This window comes from Salminus brasiliensis, chromosome 11, assembly GCF_030463535.1.
Source record: "Salminus brasiliensis chromosome 11, fSalBra1.hap2, whole genome shotgun sequence".
Classification (NCBI taxonomy): Eukaryota; Metazoa; Chordata; class Actinopteri; order Characiformes; family Bryconidae; genus Salminus; species Salminus brasiliensis.
The window spans coordinates 13,605,461-13,624,091 of NC_132888.1; the positions used below are offsets into that span (position 1 = coordinate 13,605,461).

The 18,631-nt window shown below is 40.2% G+C and overlaps 1 protein-coding gene across 3 annotated transcripts in view; it reads right to left on the reverse strand.

Annotated features, from left to right (window-relative positions):
- The window catches only part of ece2b (endothelin converting enzyme 2b), a 60,243-nt gene that overhangs the window by 4,170 nt on the left and 37,442 nt on the right, over positions 1-18,631 (reverse strand). For all 3 annotated transcript variants that reach the window (XM_072691833.1, XM_072691832.1, XM_072691834.1), the window contains 14 exons: positions 16,200-16,324; positions 13,876-14,022; positions 12,653-12,715; positions 9,687-9,875; positions 5,718-5,860; positions 4,056-4,170; positions 3,708-3,818; positions 2,848-2,946; positions 2,644-2,721; positions 2,424-2,527; positions 2,198-2,308; positions 1,774-1,841; positions 1,237-1,427; positions 862-957 (listed from right to left, as the gene is read on the reverse strand). In XM_072691833.1, coding sequence (XP_072547934.1) covers positions 862-957; positions 1,237-1,427; positions 1,774-1,841; positions 2,198-2,308; positions 2,424-2,527; positions 2,644-2,721; positions 2,848-2,946; positions 3,708-3,818; positions 4,056-4,170; positions 5,718-5,860; positions 9,687-9,875; positions 12,653-12,715; positions 13,876-14,022; positions 16,200-16,324 — 1,640 coding nt within the window. The remainder of the gene's footprint in view (positions 1-861; positions 958-1,236; positions 1,428-1,773; positions 1,842-2,197; positions 2,309-2,423; positions 2,528-2,643; positions 2,722-2,847; positions 2,947-3,707; positions 3,819-4,055; positions 4,171-5,717; positions 5,861-9,686; positions 9,876-12,652; positions 12,716-13,875; positions 14,023-16,199; positions 16,325-18,631) is intronic.

Consider the following 18,631-nt stretch of genomic DNA (forward strand, 5'->3'; position numbering starts at 1 on the left):
GATCTAAACTAAAACAGTGATCAGGGTTTAAACACAACACTAAATGAACCACTGTCTGCCATCAATCTTTACATGTAAACTATTCACTCAAAATCTGTAATGTGTTTTTGAGAATAAATACAGAATTGCAATATGTTGATATTTTCTCGCACTCCTAATATAGAGAGTCAGGCTAAAATGGTCAGGTAAACAGGAATTAGGACAGTATCTGGTGCATAAAAGCTCAAAAGCTCAAACACTCAAACATCAAAGGGGGAAATATGTAAGGGAATATGTAATGGAAAATTTAGGATCTGGGTTGTTTAAAGCCTAATTTAACACACTCTCAGTCTAAGGGGACTTTCACATCATTTTTAAATGAACCAAACTCAGTTCTGTTTAACTGAATCTGAAAACCCACTGAAAAAGGCTTCCAGCTTACCACCCCGTTATCACACAGACTTACACACTTCTGTTTTAATGAATAGTTCCAGTTCTGAAATGTAACTGGTTCAGTCACATTCAATGCTTTTGTAAAACACTCACAGCGTATCTTTGTATCAACCCATTAAAATGACTGGTATGAAACCATCTTGGATTATGATGCTAGTGAACTACAGAGCTCAGCAGAGGAATGGTTTACTGTGGTTATATTTACAAACATGTTTGTACTGAATCTTATTATACATGACAAACTCTGATTAACTGATTAGATCACTGATTAATGTTTCTGTGGGAGTTCATTTCTGTTCTATTCTGTTCTAAGTCTATTTAGCATGTTTAAATATGCACAGAAAACGATGAGCCAGTCTGCGACCACTTGAACTGTGAAAACGCCCCATGATACTACACTATAGTAATCAGTCATGACAGCTTACTTACCTGTGCAAACCCTACAAAGAAGAGCTGGTCATTGGTCAAATTGACTGCTGGGAGACTTTTCTCCTCTCCGTTTTGGTGCACCCATGACCTGTATGCCTGCAAACACACAAACAGCCCAAAATAAATTTACATCTAATAAAATTCCTCTTTGAAATACCATTTTTTATGTGTCTTGAATACATCTGACAGCTGTGTCACAATGTTATGCTGAAAAGATAGAATAGAATTGAATAGAATTGTTCTAAAACACACTAAATATACTAAATATATACTAAATATACTAAAAATATATACTAAAAATACAAAACTGCTAATAAAAGCTACATATTATACCAGATATAGATCAGAAAAAAACTATGCATGAAAATAACTTGCATGATAGGCAGCCTTCAGGCCTCCATTGTCAGCAATGTTTTCTCCCAGGGTTTGTTTTCCATTGATGTGTTCTCCATTGATGGTGTACTGACTGTACTGGTCCACCATGCATTCTGTGCGATTCTTAAATGCGTCCACTGAAGAATTCTGCCACCACGGTCTAAGATTTCCATCCTTATCATACTCTCTGCCTGCAAGGAGAAGAAGGAATATTAAAAACATGCACATGCACAATTCTTAAATGGTTCTGGGTGTAGACATACATTATTAGGATGAGCCTAATAATTTGACATAGAGACTTAAAATCATGCATTCAATCACACTGGCAAATCTCATTTTCAAAAAAGTAAATAACCATCTATTGAAAAGTTTTAGGGCAGGGGTTTCAAACTGTGAGTCATAACCCACTCCTGGGTTGGAGCATGGGGTGGGTGGTTTTCCACTAGAGCAGAGTGGAAGATTAGACAGAGCTTAGACTTTTAAATGTTTCTGTGTGTGTGTGTGTGTGTGTGTGTGTGTGTGGGCACATTTACTCACCCTGATCATCAAAAGCGTGAGTAAGCTCATGCCCCATGACCACCCCAATGCCCCCGAAGTTCAATGCTCTGTAAAACACAATCATGCAGACACTCCATCATGATATTCCTGTTTAAAATTAGAGGCACAGTATTAATAAAACTCTGGTTGGTGTGGCGCAACAGATAACACCACTACCTGCCACTGAGCTACCACACCATGTGGGAGGCTGGGGTTCGAATCCCGGTCTGGGTGACTATGCTGCTCAATAAGAGTGCTTGGGCAAGACTCTTAACACTACATTGGCCCACCTCTGTAATACGAGTAAACTTGTAAGTCGCTCTGGATAAGAGCGACAGCTAAATGCTGTAAATGTAAATGTAAATGTAAAACCCACCAACACACACACACATGCACAAACATGCACCCACACATATAAACTCACTTTGGATGGTCCCGGGCATAAAAGGGAGCCTGCAGGATTCCAGCAGGAAAGACAATGCCGTTCTTGGTGGGCATGTAGTATGCATTTACTGTGGGGGGAGTCATGCTCCATCTGTGGATTTAACAGTGACAGAAAACACAAATTTAGACAAGGAAGGTCTATTACTATTACATTTCTGGTCTAAACTAGCCCTTTTTTACTCATACGTGAGGGTCTGTATACTTACTGATCTTTATTTGGGGGTTTGCGTAGCTGGTCTGCCATCACCCGTGCTGAAAAGTTGTAGAAGTTGAGCATGTTCTGGAAGAAGTTATCCTCTGATACCTCATACTGGAAGCACAGAGAGTCTACAATGACTACAGCTCTTTAATAACTCCTGCACAACTGAATTCTCCATTAAGATTTCTAGAGGTTCTTTAAGTCAAGCTACTTGTTGATTCTCCTACCCCATCATAAACATCATCAAGCTCCTTGGGGTCCAAGATGAAGTCTGGATAACCAATCATGTCATAAATGGCATCGGCCTTAACAGAGGAAAAACAGGCGTTAGCCACATTAATGTCTTGTGTAAATATGCTTTCTAGGACCACATTTTAGATGCATGTGGGTGACTCAGCATAAGTTACAGCTGTTGATGTGTGTTTTCCCACCTTGTCCTTGGCAGCCTGTCGTGTCTGTTTGTCCATCCAGTTAAGGTCATCCAGTGCTTCTTTAAAAGCAGTTCTGATCTCGTTGATCATGCCTTCAGCCTGTATGGAGAGAACAGCTCTTGTAAATTTTCTTAAGATTTCAAAGTTAAGAGATCCAGCAACTACTGGGATATGACAGACAAAACTGATCACTAAAACTCTTTAAAGACCCCAGATTATATAACTGATTATTCTTACACTTAAAAGTAAGTGTTTCAGGCCAGGCATCTTTTTGATTTAGGCCTAGTACAGGACAGTCAATTAAAAAAAGTCATTTACAGAAGCTAGTCTTAAAGTATGAAAAACAAGACATTTAGGGAAAACAGTAAAAATATATAATGAAAAATTATACTGAATACAAAAAGCCCAAATAACATACTGAATAAAACACAAGACAAATGTAGGATGTAGGTTCTTCTGAATATTAGTATCTAATAGTTTAGCATATTGTTGCTGTCAGAACAAAATCTTGAACCTGCAAAATGTTAACTTTGCTGAAGTTTGAAACTTTTAGATGTAAGATTTTATTCCAAATAATTCTGGACTAACTGTTTTGGTCCATTTATATTTTCACACAATGAAAAAGGACAGATGTAATTTTCAAAACATTTAAAATACAAAAAAAGAAACCATAACAATGGAGATACAAGGTTCTAATAGTGACATATCTTTAATTCCCAAGGTGTCCACATGGAGGCAGCCAAGAGTCATTTGCGACAATGTAAAATAAGTAATGAAAACAATGGGCAACACGATGGGTGAAAGTACATCTTAATTAGAAGAGTTGAAATGTTTTTGATTTGGTTTACAGTAAAACTTACTATCTCCTTGCTGTGTTTGTCGAAGGTGGCGTTGACAAAGAGCGCTCCTAAAGCAAAACCTAGTGTATCATCTGTGTTCCCAATACACGTCTGCCAGCGCGGAGTACATGACTGAACATAAACAGAAGAAAAAAAAAAAAAAGCAAACCCGCGCACACACACACACACACACACACACACACACACACACACACACACACACAGATGTTTTTCATTCTTGCAGTATAACAACTCTTTGGCCTGCATCAGGCTTAAATGATACATAATGAGTCAACGCATTTGACAAGCTGAAGTTTCTCACTCGCGCAAACACACACACACACTTAACAACAAACTGTGCGTGCTCACCTTCTTGGTGCCATAGAGACTCTCCAGTAGTTTATCCTGAGCATTCTCAAAGCGCTGGTCAAGACTAGATGCTCCCTTCTGCACCAGATTCCAAATCATGTAGTTATTCAGCAGACTGAGAGAGAGAGGGAGAGAGAGAGAGAGAGAGAGGGAGAGAGAAAGATGTGTTCATGATACAAATAAATATGTGTTAGATTAGGACTGGGGTGGCAAACACCACTACATGCCAGTGAGCTACCACACCATGTGGGAGTATGGGCTTCACGTCTCAATCTGGGTGACTATGCTGCACTACAACCAGAAGAGTCTTTGGGCTAGCCTCCTTACGCTACATTGGCCCACCTCTGTAAAACGAGTTCCCTTATAAGTTGCTTTGGATGAGAGCATCAGCTAAATGACTAAAGTGCAAATGACTGCACAATATGATCAAAACACGAGCATTGCTGTGCTACTGCTACATACTGTGGCTGAAGCACATTCTGCAATTGGTTAAAAGCTCATTTGCATATTGCAGCTTTCTGCTGTATCAATATCGCCATGGTTAATAAGGTGTTAACTATCAATGTGCAGCTCCAAGTTAGCTCTTACATGGTGCTTTGTTATGAAACAGAAGGCAGGGTAAAATCGCAGTGGAGCTGTTAAATTTGGTGATGAGGGTTTAAACAAACAACCTGCAGACAACCTAGCAACTTTTACAATACAAGGGAAAAGAAAACAGTGTTTTTTTATATGCAAATAAAACTTAAAATGATTGCATTTTCAGGACAGCAATTTCAGTAAGTAACAGAAATGACGACTTTATGTGTCAGAAAATAAAATTTGAAACTTCAGTGCAGCCTCTGTCTCCTCAGAGCCTCAACCATTTACCATCCCTTCTAATAACCTATGTTTATTATCAAAATGAGGCATCTAGATGCAGCCCATCAGCCTCAAGTGAGTGGGGAGCAGTGGGGCTAATGCTCCAGATACACTTAAAGGATTATTCTTTTTTATAAACCAATTTCTTGGTTTTTCTTGGGATGTATTTGGAGTGTATTTTGTTGGAGGATGGATAATTAGAAAAGAGTGTTAGGAATAAAAATAATTAAATAAATCAATCAATCAAAATTAAACATTGTATCCAACCAAAATACATGCACATATTTATATACCCTTAGTCTGCATGTAGGTGTGCAGTGTGCATGCTGACCGAACACTGTCAGCCCTGCTGAATGTTAAACTTGAGGTTTACCATCAGGGATGCAGTTGCCACACTGTTTTTATAAGCACACTAAATCAAGACCACCGCGGACAAAGCACACCTCCATGCACATCTCTATCCCCTTCTGTGCATGTAAGAGTGCTGTGTGCATGGTGATCATGATCTAGAGTGCTTGAAAAACCAGCTGGCTGCATTCATGTCCGGCTGTGTTCAATTAGCGGAGTCTCGCTGTCAGGGTTATCCTTGTCTAATACATTTTGTCACTTCAGTGTTACAAGCATCCCTTTATATCCCCCCTTAAATCACGCTCGGGGGTTAATAGAGGAAAGAACAGCCCTGTGCCACACTTCACCTCTACCAGCCAATGTGTGGGTCCTTTAGGGATATACATTCACTTAACATGTTAAAAACGACTGCGTACTGGGAAAGTACTCAGCCGGTAACCACAGAGACAGGCGTACTTATGGTCAGTCTTGTTGATGAGCTCTGAGACCTGCTGTAGGTATTCCTTGGCGTACACCACCACTGGCTCGGTGTCGTTCAACTCCAGGGGTGAAAGGACAGAGGACAGGTAGTCCAGCCACTCCACCGCAGGGGCCAGCGTCTACAGGAGAAAAAAATAAAAACTAATAAATTACTCTGAGGTACAAATATTACATGTAAGGGCACAGTAAAAATCTATTATTTGGTCCATTACTATTTCAATAAAACTGATAAATTGTGAAATAAAAATGAGCAATTATTAGTCTGTGAATAATGTTTTAAATTATTCATAATGTTTCAAATTATTCAAAACATAATAAAAAAATCATCCTCGTTTTTCGATCATCTCAATTAGCTTCTGTGCTGCTAAAGCAGAGTGTCCTCCTAGCAGAGTGTCATTTCGGATTATGCAAATAAAGTCTTCCTAACTGGTCCCCAATAGTTTTCATTTCTTATTAGCTGTGGTACAAAGAATTCCGTAATCACCAGACAAATCCAGTCACCACTTAACTCCAGCCTGCAGCTGGATGAAACATCTGACATGCAAAACAGCCCATGAAGGGGGCAAGAACCCCATTAGCATGGCCTAGAGAGACTCAGCTGTTTGCAGGCAGAGTGGAACACTCCCTAGACTCTGGATGAGCTGCACAGCCAGAAAGCACTCTCCTACTAATACGACCGAGAGCAAAATCCATGAATATTCTATGCCGCTATTTAGTCAGACTTCTACAACTACAGCTCTTCCAGGAACCTTCATAAAAAAAAAAAAACAGGTTCTTGAATGGTTCCTAGCTTGGAAATATAGTTCCAGGGAAAATGTTCTTTGTATTATAGAGGTTTTTTCACAACTCTTCACATTTACCTATACGCTTCTCTAAAAGAACCATTCCAGTAGAGTACAGAGCTTATTATATCACCCTTTACTTTAGAAGATATGAAAGTCAAGTTGGTAATTTTACTGGGATGTTTAGAGTGATAAAGCTTGGCAGCAAAGCGGTCAACCCACCAACAAAGAACAACAACGATAGCAAGATCAGATCAGATTCTCTCACAAACACAAACATACAGAGTCAGACACACTCGCCAGCATGTTTGCATTCCAGTGGTCCAGACGCAATTCCAGCTGCCCGATCCTTGGGGTATACTGCACTCAGGCCTTCATGGCTGACACACACACACACACACACACACACCAAAGCCCCTATCCACAGCCTTCACCCATGCTGTGGGAGTCTGAGAAAAATGGGAAGATGAGATGAGGGGTAAACCGTGCTTATTTCCAGTAGGCCACAGACGAAGAAGGTTATTGTCTTAATAAAGTTTAAAAGCCTGAGGGATCAAGCCTCTGTTCAGGTAATACGTGGAGTAATAAGAAATGCATGCAACCACAGCGTGTGAACAGAGCAAGTAAAAAAAAAAAAAAAAAAAAAAAAAAGAAGCGCAGGGCTGTGTGAAGGAATGAAGATTCATGGACTCCAGGACATAAATGCCGTCCACTCAGAGGTGGAACAAGTGCTGGAAGGCTTCATTTGAGTTCAAGTAGAGGAAATGACTCAATCAAAGTGGAAATAACCCTTCAAAATTCTACTCAAGATGAATCTGTGGAGGTGTTTGACATTACTTTAAGAGCTAGAAGTAAGAAAATACACAACATAGATAATATGTATCACTCTACTTTTGTTGAAGTAACTGTCTCTACTGTCCAGGGAAGGCCTCCTACTACCTTTTGCACCATTGCGGTGAGGATTGCATTTAGCGACAAAAGTGATAGTGAGGTCAGGATGTTGGATGATCACCACCCCATCTCATCCCCAACTCCCCAACTCATCCCAAAAGTATTGGGTGGAGCGTCAACCATCATTCCAGAGAGCACATTTTCACTGCTCCACAGCTCAATGCTGGGGTTATACCCCACTAGCCCACATCTGGCATTAGGCAGCATGGTGCCAACAGGTTCATGTTTATCTGCTGCAGAGAGTCCTATTCTATTGGTAATACTTCTCTACAGGCTAAAACGGCTGTGTGTGTGCATTTGCACATCTGATGCATTAGGTGCAACGTAAAGTAACCAAACACATTCATTAGAAGGGATGTCCACCTACCCATGCTACTAGGGATTATATAAGGGTCATATCCTAAATTACATTTGTTGTGTTTATCATGTATTGATTTCTTCGTAATGTTTCTACATATTTTTATGCCTTAGAGTATATTCTATGCCTTACAGCCTGAATGACATATCACAGTGTAACCAAATTCATTATCTTTATCCAAGTTCTGTAGAGCATTCCTGCCCAAATAACAATATACAGTACTGTGCAGAGGCACATCATTTGAAACCATCAATCTCTGCAACAAAAGTTTTTGCCTGTAAACAACAACACACCAGATCACATTACAACATATGAAGGTAAATAAATATAGTAAAAAGTACAATGCAATGTCTAGTTTGGAAGAAAGTAGCTGAGGTTGTGTGAGCTAGTTTGAAGAAAGGTTGGTTTCAGATTTAAACCAGGTGTTGGATGATAACTATAAATAATACTAGACTCCCACGAGGAGCGCTCTGAAGATGTGTGTGTAATGAACAGAGTGATGTAAAACCACGACTTGCTGTATGAATGCAATTTGTATTTCTTCTAATGTTAGTGTTTTAATGAGCAAATAAACACCTACAGCCCAGACATTACTAAATATATTTACATATTTACATTTTTCATCATTTTCCATTGCTGTAATCCTACTTCTTCTACAAACACCATGATCTTTAATCTTGTGAAAAGTCAGCAATAAACAAAGTATGGTTTTAAAAATAAAAAATAAAAAATATTAACATTTGGCCAAATGCCTCTACAAAGTGCTAAGCGGTGCTCTTCTCAGCCTGGGCTGGAAAAGGCCCATGCATGGCCCAAACCCCTCAGCAGCACGGCTGCCATCTGGAGAAGCTTGTCCGACTTTGAGGAGTTGTTCACTGTGGGCTTATCAGTGTTTATTATCAGAAGTTATAATCGTCCTTAAAGCTGCTGCTTCTTTCACTGACACAATGGTCATCATACAGCCAGGAAAACCAAGCCAGCAAGCAGCTCTCTGAGATTCTGCCTCCCTCACCCTTTATTTCTCTCTCTCACGCTTTCTCCACCTCTTGTACGCGCCATAAAAAAAAAAATCATGTTACTTAGCAACAGTAACCATAGCAATCATAGACCTTGACAAAACAAAAGGGAGCTGGCAGCAGCGTAAGAGGAGGAGAAGATTCCTGCAAATAATGAAATGATAAAGAAGGTAGATTAAGGAGGACGGTGTGAACAATTCTGTCTCTCCCTGAGGAGACAAAGAGAATGCAGAAGACGAAACACTAAGAGGCGGAGTGTGTGCCCTTGCAAGGGAGGGAGAGAGAGAGAGAAAAGAGATGGAAAAGAAAGGATGAAAGAAATTCTAAATAGAAAAAAAAGACAATGTGAGGTAGCCAAACATGAAAATAGAGAAAAAAAACACAAGAAGAACCATGAAATTAAGAGATAAGAGAAAAAAAAATAAAGATAAAAATGACCATAAAACAAAAGAAATAAATGAGAAGAAAAAGTAACAAAAAAAAGGAATAAATAAAAGTGAAAACGAACAAAAAAAAATCTAAAAGATAAAAGGCTGCGAGTGATGAAATGAGAGCAAGAGAGAGCGAGAGAGAGAGAGAGAGAGCAAGAGAGAGAGAGAGAGAGAGAGAGAGAGAGCGAGCGAGAGAGAGAGAGGGAGAGAGAGAAGGAGGAAAAGAGATTGAAGGCATGAGAAAATGGAAAAAGAACATGAAAGGAATGAGACAGAGAGAGAATGATGATTTTTCTTTCACCAGCAATGAACACTGACATCTGCGCACAAAGACACCATTACATTACATAAACTTACCCCCCCCCCCCCCCCCCCCCCCCACACACACAAATACTCCACACACACACCTGCAGCTCTGCGATGGTGATTTTGTGGTAGATTTTCTCCTCATCTCTGCGTTCGTCCTGAGGCACTGTGATGTTGGCCAGCGCCGTCTCAAAGTCCAAGATCTGTTGCATCTGACTCTGAGTGGAGTTCTTATCTCCCCCCAGCAACAATCCCAGCTCCACCATGTAATCCAGATAGGCCTTCAATACCTTAAACACACACACACACACACACACACACACACACACACACACACACACACACAAACACAATCAGCAAGAGGAGAACTCATGGAGGCCGTGCTCCAGCATTTGTTGAAAAACAAATTCCTACATCCACTCAGCATATCAGACTTTAAATCACATCAGTCTGAAATAAACCCAACCGCTGCATCACATTAACACTTTATATGGTCATCCAACGGTCTGATACACAAAGAGAAAATCCACCTGGAGAGCGCGGTCAGCAATAGTTGGGCTGCTACGTCATCTTAGTCCACAGTGTGGACGGCAGATTGTTGGCAATACTCTCTGCTTCTGTGCTAACAGTATGGAACTGCCTGGAGCAGATCCACTGAAGCAGTGCCATGCTGTATGTTTTGTTTGACTGACTTTTTAATAGGAGGTGTAACGATGCACACATTTTCAAGCTTGAAACATTTTGTGATTCTTGCCAACTCTTAATTTTTGCTAACAATATATTCTTCATAAATAACCTTTACATCCAGTGATGCATAATTACCTCAAAATAACCATTTCATAATCATGCTGATGCTCCACTGACTTGAAGACTTGAGAACATAATCTCTTTCATTACATATCTAGGCTGTGAATGCTGCCTGCAGCACTATGTAACTCTGATGAAGCAGGCAGAATAACACTCAGGAGAACTGCATAACGCTGCAAGTCATATTTGTGTAAAATCTGCATCAGTCCACACGCTTCTTTTACTTTTAATCACTGTTTCGCATCTCTCAGCTTGTCCAGAAATGTGTGTGTAACGCATGTCCTTTAGGGGTGGCCCAAAGTGTGAATTACACTTCCTGACTGTAGAGGAGTCCAGGAGCAAGAAAAAAAAAAATTCTTTATTTTATTATTTATATAAAATTCAGTTTCCTACAGTTCATTTACAGGTAACACGTCACCTCCTTACTTTAAACATGTTGTATGTTTTTTGATTCAGAACTGCTGTTATAATAACTCTGGACTGATGAAAGGTTGTGCCAGTGTAAAATGCCATATTTAAAATAATAACCCAAGAGACAAAATTATGCATATTAACTGATCGTGGCTGTGATGTCCAGTAATTACAGGGCAAATATCAATGATTTTCTCTAGGGAAAGAGTAAAGCTAAGTACTGAGGCTACAGTCTAGAAGAGAGCTGAATCAATTGTTTAGTAAAAAGCTTATATTAGCTAAATAACATGCAGAGACAAGTCCCTTTCAGTTTTCATACACAGCATGGGCTTGATCAAAATACATGGTTTCCACAGTGTACACAAACATGCCCAAAGCCAAATGACCGGAAAATCTAAGCTGCAACGGCCAGCTGTTATAGCCCACGCATCTGTCCTGAACATGCAATATGGAAATGTACAGCAAGCACACCGCTCAGCTTTACATCTGCTGTAGGACAAATACAGGCAAGGTGGGAAACCGATGTAATACTGAACCACAGCTGTGAAAATTCCCATCAGAACATGCAGGGCTGGGCAAGATCATGTTTATCATAATCGTGACAAATTACTTTCTAAAATACTTTATGTCACAACACTTTTCTGAGCATACTGTAAAGGTCATCAGTACTTCTACAACACTACAAAACTCTATGTTTTATTACAAAGAAAGCAGTTATTTGTCCTGGTTAGTTGGGACAGCACTGGTTACAATGGGTTTATGATTTCACATCTTTGGCATCAAATAGATCTTGTTATATCATGAATTATGAGAATTTCTTGGAGTATCTGGATATTATATTAAATATCATATCGCCCACCCCTAAAAACACAGTGGGCCAGCACACGTCCCTACAAAGGCAAATAGCTGTAACTATGGCAACAGTGAAAGTAGGAAAGTAGATTTGAGTGTTCAGCCAAATGCATTGTAGATATAAGTGACCCTGCACGTATATATCAGTAAACTATCCTCATTTACACTTACATACACTACATGTCCTAATGTTTGTGGACACTCATTCTAATGAATGCATTTAGCTACTTTAAGTTGTAACCATTGCTGACACAAATGTGCACAAACACACAGCACATCTACTCCCCGTAGAGCATTACTGCCAAGAGTATAATACTCTTTGGAACAGATGACCATTAACCAAAGGGTGGGATAGAAAGGTATAAAGCTCCACCAGCACTGAGCTGAGGAGCTGTGAAGCTGTGTTCTCTGCAATACTTTTGGGATGGGAGTTGGGGAGTTAAAGATAAGGTTGGGTTGTGATCATCCAATGCTAATGCTCTATTGCTGAATGCAATAAAATTCTCAGAGCAATGCTCTAAACTCTAGCAGAATATATATATATATATATATATATATATATATATATATATATATATATATATATATATATATATAGTATAGTGCCATATAGTGCACCGAAAACACTGTTTTTCTCCCATTCTTACAGTTGGCCTTTAGCATTAGAAGTAAATGTACCTAACCAGTGCTTGCTGTAGATGTACAGTTCCAGAAGAAACCTTCAAGTGTACATTATGTTGCAGGGTCTTTAAACTTTAAAAAGGGTCTTCTAATGTGTGGCTCCAAATGTTTTGTCACCTTTAGCTTTCAAGAGTTCTTTGCCTTTGTAGGGCAGCATGTGCTAACAGCCCAAAGAGCCACTACAAAATCTCTGCTGCCGGGCACACATTACTCCTGGAGAGGCCGTCTGCTTTTACAGAATGCCCTAATGAAGGTCTTGATGGTTGCCTAATGAGTTAAATCAGGCGTGTTATATTAGGAGCATAGAGGAGCCTACCTTCTCATTAGTCTTATTGAGGTAATAGTCCCGAGAGGGAAGGAAGAGCCCGGATTGGTCCACCTGGAAACACAGGTGAGCAAACAAAAGGAATGAGAGCATGAAGCATCCAGTATTCACTCTGCAAAAGAGCGCCCAGCTCAGCACAGCAAACACTCCAGATCACCATATCATCTGAAAGAATGCAGATATGAGAATCCACATTGTCCATATCAGGGTCTAAAGGCAAGACATGATCAGCTAAATCTTCTGGTGAACAGATTTTAAGCTACGTTGCTTTAATGCCGTTGTTTTCAGAATACTTAAAATTTACATTTAGGTTTTTTTCATTTTTGGGCACTTTCTTTGTTTGGGTCTCTAGATTACTTCTAAATTCACACAGAATGTTAGTCACAGGTGTAGTTGTAAAACAACTCTCTAGCACATTGTTATCAGATTCAAAATTGGCCATTTCCTTTTTATAAGCAACAAATCGTAAAAGAAAAAAGGGGGGATTTAAACCCAAGCATGGAATCATTGGCTGGTGGTGAGATCTTTAATGGCCATTTTAGGCCGAAATATTTTTTATAGCTGTTGACCATATTTTCTGATTTATGACCAACATGGCAACAAAATGAAAAACTTAGATAAGGCCTCATCTGCATATTTAAACATAAAATTCCAGAGGACTTTTAGTTCAATGATTTACCCTTTTCACGTGTAGTGTCTTGCCTAAAATTCCAGTCCTGCAGGACCAAACTACTGTACATTGTAACAACCCACTATTTTTATCACCACTGCTACTTTAGTATCATAAAGCTCCTCGAGAGTTTTATACTCAGGAGTTAAATCACTTCAAATCATAAAAAACAGTAATCTCAAGAAAGAGCACTGAGATATTAGGAGAATCATTACATTTGTTGTGTTGCTTGAGAAACTTTTCTGATCTTGGGACTGAATAACAAATTCAACCCCATTTTTGCTAAAATTATATTTGTTGCCTTCATTTAAAAATGCTATTTTCCATCAAAATCCTCAATAACAACTAGTTTCATACCATTTGATGAATAAATAAAAAATGCAAAACAAAAGAGTATAATAACTGAATAAAATTTATTGTACATTTATATACAATTGGAGTTTCTATTTCAAACCTACAATGTTTTACTGCAACAGAGTCAATATGTTTTTTTTTTTTTATTATTAAATTGTCCACATTCCGACCATGCATAAACTAAACGTACCTGAATGATGTTGCTGTTGGAGTTTTTCGGGTCCACGCTAACCCCAACAGTGAAGAAAGGCTGAGCTCTATAAGGGCCGGACACCGTCTTCAGCACCTCCATGAAGTTATCCTTATCCCACGGCTCAGTAATGTTCCAACCCCCTGTCTGAAAGTATATGTACTTTTATAAATAATCTTTCATCTCAGGTCATCAGAGCATGGTCTACACCTGCTTTTGGAGAAATGCAGCATTAGGCAGTATTCTCTATTAATAAACAAACAGACAGTATTTTTACTCTTATCTTAAATTGCTATATTGCTCATCAGGAATGGACTAATATTGAGCTACATTCACATACACACGGATAGGACCTTCCTGCCTTGATTTTTCACATTGTGAACAGTAGGCCTGGGCATTACAGCTCTGTAATATTAGACAGCATATATTTGTGATGACCAAGATGGCGTAAAGATGGCGATTGCTGGTGTTTGGAAACAGAATAGTTAGATAGCTTAATTTTTAAACATAGCCTCTGAGATTGTAAGTCCATTACTGGCACATATTCATCAGGCTAAAGGCTCTCCACAAGGAAGAGCTATACACTGTAAAGAGCTTTTTTTGTTGGAGACTTGGGCTGTCTGCTCTTGGGCTGAACTTGCTCAGACGGCCTGACCTGGCCATGTTGGCAGTTGTTTTAAATGTTCTCCACTTATAAAATGACTTTCCAGACAGTGCAAATGGCTGATTTCTGACTGCTTAGAGAACTATTTAAATCCCTCTCCAGACTCCTATGCATCTACAACCTTCTTTCTGAAGGCCTCAGAGAGCTCTTTGGATCTTGGCATGGTGAAAACACTCAATCAAGAGCAAACCAAACTAAATGTCTGACCATGACCAACCATGTTCTAACCATCTGCAGCTGCATGTGTGCTGCACATGTTTCTAGTTTTGAGCATTTTAAGTAGTAATAAATGTGTGTGTGGGGGGGGGGTTCCCACTTTTTCTACCCAAAACATTTCTATTAGTTACATTTTACTAATGATTTACTAATGATGATTTTTAATTTGATTGTATTCAGTGACAAAAGCTCATCCCAAACTCCCCAACTAATCCCAAAACCACCATTCCAGAGAACCCTGGGGGGCTTTATACCCCTCTAACCTACACCTGTTTATTGGTATGGCATGGTGCCAACAGGTTGGTGTTTATCAGCTCCAGCGAGTCCCATTCTATTGGAAATCCTTTTCTACAGGGACTAGGCAAGTTGTTACATTAATGTTAATAGTACCTTATTAGTACCATAATGGATAGATCAGCACATCAGATGCACACCAGGACCACATATGAATGTGCCTTAAATTAGACTGAAAACAACAATCCAATCTGTTGGATTCACCCAACAGATACACACAGCCTCAACGTATAGAACACAAACCCCCTCCCTGATTATTCAGTGTGTGTATGTGTGCACTGAAGGTGTTCAATTGCTTTAAGATGCAATGCTTTACCTAGGAGAGGAGGGCAAGAGACGGCAAGCAAAACACCCTTCTCTACACATAGTGAAACAGGGATGCAATCAAGTTAGAGCTGTTGTTAGACATCAAACTCAATTAAGTGCGTCTCTCCTCAGAGAATACGAGCTAAATCTAGAGACAGCCAAGCCCATTCAATCACTGTAACAACCTCAGCACACAGAGTGAAGGAGAGACGGTCTGTTCCAGAGACAGCTCATCAGCAACCGCCCCAATCACTCTCTTCTCTTGCCATCACTCTCTTCGTCTCCCTGCACAATCGTTTCTCTCCATCGAGACAGCCGCGTGTGTGGGGAAGGCTTTAAATTAGCCACACAGACTACAGTTTGGCACTGTTGTTCCTCTGTTCCACGACCAATGCTATAAATCTCTGCAAAGGGGCAGTTTCAGAAAGCGCCAAACTAAACACGGTCATCTAAAGGTCCGGGGACACGTCACATGTGCGAGAGTGCTTCTGAACATCTATTAATCTCTCTGTGATAAAGGCTTAAAAAGTTCGAAATCCCACAGGCAGAACTAAAACGCTGCATGTGTTGTAACTAGAAAGCATGCAGCCGGATTTAGAGGCAAGGTACCATTAACAAGGCCATTTTTACCCCAGTTAATTACCTCACATAGATAGGCTGCTGTATGAAATACACCTCAGGGTGTAAGACTGCTGCAAATTAATAGGGCAGCATAAGGACTGAACATCATGCTCTTTTTTAATGAGTAAAATGGCTTTCAGACACACTGTGAATTTGTTTATGGTATGGTCACGCAGGAATATAGAACCTGGACACCAAAAGAAGCAATAAAAGAGAGTCTTACCTTAGTAATGAGATCAATGAGTGGTTGGGCTCCCAATTCTTCGATACGCTGCTCATTCAGACAGGACAAGTAGTAGAACTGAGCTTTCTTCTCTGCTTCACTACTTGAGTTAAAGGTGCCGTTTTCTAAGAGGAGAAGAAGAGACGGAGTCGGTTAATTGACTGAACTATGCAAGTAGTGGTCTCAGGTCACACATACTAACAGTATCAGGACTGTGTGTGTAATATGTATACAGTGTGTATTAATATATATAATAATAATAATAATAATAATAATAATAATTCCATCCATCTTGATGTAGAGCTGCAGTGGAAAAATACAGACTGGGCAGCTGTCTGTCACATTACAATTTTATAATTTATAATTGATAATTTTGTCTATACAGATAACAGAGGGCCTGTCCTTGTACAGCGTTTTCAGCTGGTCATAATTTTGCATTTTAAATAACTGTCTGTGTCCTGTTTACAGTAATGCCTGGTACAGTAAAATACATTTTAAATGATGGTAACTGTGAATCACTACAACTTTCAAAATAAAGGACTGAAAGGACTTCTGTGTTTTCCCTTGTACTTTTCATATGGTATAGATTCCTATGTGTTATAGGGGAACGCAGAAGAGTGGTGGGACTTTGTTTTCTAGACCCTATTGCAGTTGCGAGACGTAATCAGTACTCTTTTGTAACGGATTACTGGGTGACTTTTTAGAATAACAACCCCTACACTGGTCATGTAGAGGATATGAGTGTTCAAATAGAACTGAACTGTCAGAGACTGCCTCGCTTGTTTCTACCATCACCCATATGCTGAACGCACCAACAAGCTTTATGTGGTGTCGCACTGGTCAAGGATACAGGCTTTAACGCGCTTGAATGCTTGCTGTCAGAAACACTCAGCCTGAGAAACTGTGCAAAAAAAAAAAAAAAAAAAAGAAAGAAAAAAAAAAGAATGAACTCAACTTGCAGGCTGTGTCATGGAGCTAAGGGGCAACGTGGGGTCTGAGGCCCAGTAAAGCTCGTCCCTGAGGTAAACAAGCATGACGGCATGAGAGAGAACCAAACCATCAAACCCTGATGTCAGGGCAAAGGGTCATGGGACTGCTTGCTGTTCTCCTGCAGTGTTGTGGCAAGCGTTCAGCTAACAACCTCTGATTGCTTCCTAACAGGCCCATGCCCTGTGTGGAGGAAACACACCAATGGCCCTGCCACCTGCCTTTTTTAATGCGTTCTATATAAGCGCCACTCTGCAGAGACAGAACCCAGACACCACTACATCATCAACTCAGCAGGCCAAGCAGAGGCCGTTTCCGTGCCTGTTTGCTTCTGGCGTCAATCTCACTAGCACCCCGCGCTATAAAGAAGGGGGAAAAGCGCATCAGTGTCACCGCTAACCTCATTCCAGTGAGGAATAGTGTAAGCCCCTGTCAGCAGCACCTCTGCATCTTCTCTGCTAAGAGCTATAGTCATGTCAATGCTCCCTTTGAATTGTGAAAAAGAGATATTACCCTACACTGTGTGTGTGTGTGTGTGTGTGTGTGTGTGTGTGCGTGCGTGTGTGTTCATACAACCTCTGCTAATTCATGCTCTTGTGGAGCAATAAGAACATGGGGCCCATAGCAGCTGTTCCTTTCTGTTCCCATCTCTTTCCACACTCGTCTGCCGTAATCGTGTTAAGAAGACCAGAATATTCCGGTAAAAATGCACAGTGGCAGTCCAATTACTGGTCAGCAGGTACGGCCCGCTGAAGACAAGCTGGAGGAGAGTGCATATGTGTGTGTGTGTAATGGAGGGTGGTTTGGCATTGTGCCCTACTAGCCGAGTGCAATTCAACACCACACTTGCTGCATTTTCCAATATTTGCTCGTCTTTTGTTTTGTGTTTGTTGGGCAATAGAAGACAATCGACCTGCACATCAGCACTAAACCTCCATATGCCTCCCAGTCCCAGAGAAAGCACAAAGTACACACAGCACTTTTACAACAATGACAACACACACTCTCTACCCACCAGCCCACTTTCTCACATTCCCTCCCTTTGCACACCCCGGCTCCTGTCCCCATCCTTCCCCACCCGCACATGCAAATTCCATATTCTAACCATATTTCAGTCTAAAAATACACTGCTCGTGCCGCCCTCCATACCCATTTTCCCTCATTTAGCTGGAGGCAGTGCTGGGTCTCTTGCTACAGCTTTAGACTGCAGGTGCTGAGGGAATACTCCCCCCACCCCCCAGCCCATTTACTGTTTACTGGAGCATTTAGCTGCTCAGCATGGTTTACATCTTTTACAGTCACAACACACACCTATGTAATCCAACAATATATATATATATATATATATATATTGCATTCAATGGGAATGGGATTAACTGTATCCCATACACTCCTTGCTGTCCACTCTTTAAATGAGGAAATCATTTTTTTTAAACATTAGTGAA